The sequence below is a fragment of the Physeter macrocephalus genome, chromosome 14, assembly GCF_002837175.3.
Source record: "Physeter macrocephalus isolate SW-GA chromosome 14, ASM283717v5, whole genome shotgun sequence".
Lineage (NCBI taxonomy): Eukaryota > Metazoa > Chordata > Mammalia > Artiodactyla > Physeteridae > Physeter > Physeter macrocephalus.
This window is the reverse complement of record NC_041227.1, coordinates 22,698,918-22,702,782: the sequence shown is the minus strand read 5'-3', so window position 1 is coordinate 22,702,782 and position 3,865 is coordinate 22,698,918. Positions and strand designations below refer to the sequence as shown.

Here is a 3,865-nt window from a genome sequence, read left to right as displayed (position 1 = left end):
ACACACACACACACACAGACACACACACACATGACAAAGCTTTCCCACGCATCCCTGTTGTACCTTTATCACTGTTCTGGGGGCTGGGGGAGGTATCCCCAGCCACAATGGGGAGACCAGTCTGTGGTGCCTCTGACTCCTCTCTACCTCCCAGGTTTCTGCACTGCCATAGGGCACCCCCCTGAGGCCTCTTCACTCCCCCACCATGCTCCAGCGCCTCACCAGCCTCTTCTTCAGCTCCCCGGCGCCCCCCGAGGACCCTGACTGCCCTCGAGCCTTCGTCTCCGAGGAGGATGAAGTGGATGGCTGGCTCATTATTGACCTGCCGGGTGAGGCCCGAGTCTGGGGCCAGGACTGACTCCTGGGCCTGTGAAGTCGTCATTAGGGCAAGTGGCCGAGCGGTTGAGCAGGGAGCTGCTAAGGGGTTGGGGAGTTCCCCCGGGCCTACTGGGCAAATTGGGGCTGAGGCAGTAATATTGGAGGTGGAGGGTAACAGGGCCCCATCCCATGCAAGCTGGGGCCATCTCCTGGCGGTGCAGTGTCGGAGTCCACACCTCACGCGCCCTAGGGCAGCAGGTCGAGACTGTGGATGCCCATTGGGTATGGCGGGCCGGGCTGCGTGTCGGACTAACGATGCCTTTTCTCTCCCTGCCCCATTGTGTCCGGTGTGTGTGTGTGTGTGTCCCTCCCTGCTGCGCCCCCTCCTCCGCATGGCTCCCCCTCCCGCGCCGCGTAGACAGCTTCACAGCTCCACCCAGCCCCGGGGCCGCCCCGGCCCCTGCGGGCCGCCCTCCGCCTGCACCCTCCTTGATGGATGAGAGCTGGTTTGTTACCCCTCCGGCCTGTTTTACTGCAGAAGGGCCTGGGCTCGGGCCTGCCCGCCTCCAGAGCAGCCCCCTGGAGGACCTCCTCATCGAGCACCCCAGCATGTCCGTTTACGTGACCGGCAGCACCATAGTGCTGGAGCCTGGACCTCCTTCCCCGCACCCCGACGCCGCCCTGCCAGACGGAGACCTTAGCGACGGGTGAGCCGGCCGGGGGCGGAGCCTGGAGGCCTAGAGAATCTTGTCTTGGAGGCTAGGGTCCCCGCTGCAGGAGCGAGCCCAGGAGACCCACTGGCAGTGCCGGGGCGGGGCCTTTAGAGGCGGGTCTTCGAGGCAAAGGGCGGGGCCCATGGGCCGGAATGAAGCTAGGCCTGAAGGTAAAGGGGCGGGGCTTTGAGATAGGTAGAGGCGTGGCTTCGTGGCTAGGGCGGGGCTTGAGAGAGAGAGCTTCGAGTCTTGGGATCGCTGAGGCGGTAGGCATCTCCAGGTTGGATTGGAGGAAGGGCTGGTACCCACAAAAGGGCATTGTGCGCCCCCCTAGGAGCAGAGACCAAATCGTGCGAGGGTGTGAGAACAGGGTGGGACGTGCCAGCGCTCTCCTCCGTCCCCCACGACTTGTCTAGCTCTGACTGCCTCGCTCTGTCCCCTCAGGGAGTTGGCGCCTGCTCGCCGTGAACCCCGGGCCCTGCACCACGCTGCCCCTCTGCCGGCGCGGGCCGCACTGCTGGAGAAGGCGGGCCAGGCGCGGCGACTGCAGCGGGCTCGGCAGCGGGCCGAGCGCCACGCTCTGAGCGCCAAGGTGGTGCAACGGCAGAACCGCGCCCGCGAGAGCCGTCCGCGCCGGCCCAAGCACCAGGGCAGCTTTGTCTACCAGCCGTGCCAGCGCCAGTTCAACTACTGAGCTTCCGCCGGCCGTGCCGCAAACCCCTCGCTGACTCCCGACCCTTAACCAGCCCCTCCGCCGCAGCCAGTGTGCTGCTCGAGGGACGCCTGCAGCCCACTTCGGGCTGGACACCACAACCTCCCTTCTTCTTAAGTGTGTGAGGTGGGGGTGATAGCCTCTCTCTCTCTCTCTCTCTCTCTCTCTCCCCCCCCACTCCTTCTATTTCCCTATCTCTGATCCTCTAATCCGCCTCTGAACCTCCCCCTCCTCCCTTCACCCTCCCGGTGATAGCCTCCCTCCCTCTCTCTCTCTCTCTCTCTCCCCCCCCACTCCTTCTATTTCCCTATCTCTGATCCTCTAATCCGCCTCTGAACCTCCCCCTCCTCCCTTCACCCTCCCACCTTCTGGCCCCTTCTGGCATCTAATCCTCTATCTCCCCCACCGCCGACACTCCGTCGGTTCCCATCCTGATCTTTGCCCTGACATTCTCCATCCCTGCCCTCCGGTCCTCTACTTCTGGCCCACTCCTATTTCTGAGAGTGTCTTCTTCCAGTTTCATATCTGGCTCATTCCCTACCTTCAGCTCCCACTTTACAAGCCTCAGTCTATCTAATGTTTAGCACTGCATTCACTCCTGCTCCCTTATTACTCATTCCCAGTAATTCTCCCACTGAGACTAAAGGGTTCTGCCGTTAGTCTTCCCCTTCCCTCTCCTCTGGGGGCTGGGCTCCTTGGAGTTGCTTAGGCATGGAAAGGTAAGGTATGTGGGAAAGGACTGTGAGATGTGAGTTAGAGGGAGAAGGTGGAGGGAATCGAGGAAAAGAGGAAACCTATTGAAAATGTAGACAGGACAGACAGGTTGAGATGCTGTAGGGAGCAGGGCACAATGGGGGCTGGCACAGTGCTTACTCAGAGAGGCCAAGCCCTGCTCTCAAGCTGGAACCTGGAGTCTACTCCCACATCCCTTTTCTACAATGCCACCTCCCACATCTCTTCCTGAAATCAACCCCTCTGCAGGTCCCTGTATCTGAAAGGCTTAGTTAGTACCTTGCTGCCCTACCCACATCAACCCAGCAGTAAAGGCTGGGCAAGGCCCTGCCATCCTAGACATCTGTTCACATGCCCAAGGTGCTAGAACTAGCTTAGGAGAGATGCAGGCCAGGGGGATTCTAGGCAGGGGAAGGACACACCCCAGAATAAGAATGCAGAATGATGATGCTGGGGAGGACAAGCTGTGGGGTGAAACCATCCCAGGAATGGCAGCCAGCCTTCATCTTGCCTCTGGCCTTGTATTTCACACTCTGCCAGGATGGCTAATAAACACTCCTGAGTAGGAGGCCAGGAGCCCCACTGCCACAATCCCCAAATAGTCCCTGTCCAGGTTCAGGGCCTTTAGGGGAGCCTCTCTTCATTTTCTTTCCTAGGGCTCTCTTCCTTTCTAGGCTGCTGGGGGGAAATGGGTACTCTATGGTTCCCCTTCCCTTCTCCTCCAGTCAGTACCTGGAAGAGGGAACCTGAATATCTGGGTGAGACAAAGGGGACAGGGGCAGCCAGCTTTCCCCTTCTCATGGTGGGATTGACTTTTGGGCTCAGACACCAGCAACAGCCTCTTGGGATGCCCCAAGTTGCTTCCCCTTTCCTCTTTCTGTCCTTTTCTAGTGTGTGCTCCTTCTTCCTTGAAACCGTTAAGATTTCCTATTACATATTAACACAGGTCTTTCCCTTCAATTCTAGGTTTCTAGGCCTCACAGCCAAGCTGAGGCTTACAGAAAACTCTGCAACCCCATGTGGGCAAAGGCAGCTGCCCTCCCTGACCCTATAACCCTAGGCCTCCAGTGGGGTGTATGGATAAGGGAGGGGGTAGCCCCATGGATGCTGGGATAGGGACAGAGAAAGCCCTGTTGGGGTCTCCTATCCAAGGGAATAAGCCAAATTTACAGTAAGAGCAGATCAAAGTCCCCATGCTGGTCCACTAGGGCCCCAGTAGCTGACAACCTTGCTCCTCTCTCCAAGGTTCTCCTTCAGTTACGACCTAGTCCCTTTTATTCTTCCAGCTACTCCTTGGTTACTTCACAGCCAGCTTAGGGTCTTCAGCACTTCCAAGAGCTGAAACTCCCTCCAACTCTTCTTGCCTACTCCTTTGCTGCCAGCTGGAGCC

At 59.1% G+C, this 3,865-nt stretch overlaps 1 protein-coding gene across 3 annotated transcripts in view; it reads left to right on the top strand.

Annotated features, from left to right (window-relative positions):
* TP53INP2 (tumor protein p53 inducible nuclear protein 2) overlaps positions 1-1,984 on the top strand; it is a 17,787-nt gene extending 15,803 nt beyond the window's left edge. For 2 of the 3 annotated variants that reach the window (XM_028500066.2, XM_007120893.4), the window contains 3 exons: positions 155-329; positions 737-1,025; positions 1,476-1,984. In XM_028500066.2, coding sequence (XP_028355867.1) covers positions 206-329; positions 737-1,025; positions 1,476-1,725 — 663 coding nt within the window. In that variant the 5' untranslated portion in view covers positions 155-205 and the 3' untranslated portion in view covers positions 1,726-1,984. The remainder of the gene's footprint in view (positions 1-154; positions 330-736; positions 1,026-1,475) is intronic. The other variant, XM_007120894.4, reaches the window with a different exon arrangement.
* Positions 1,985-3,865: the final 1,881 nt, after the last annotated feature.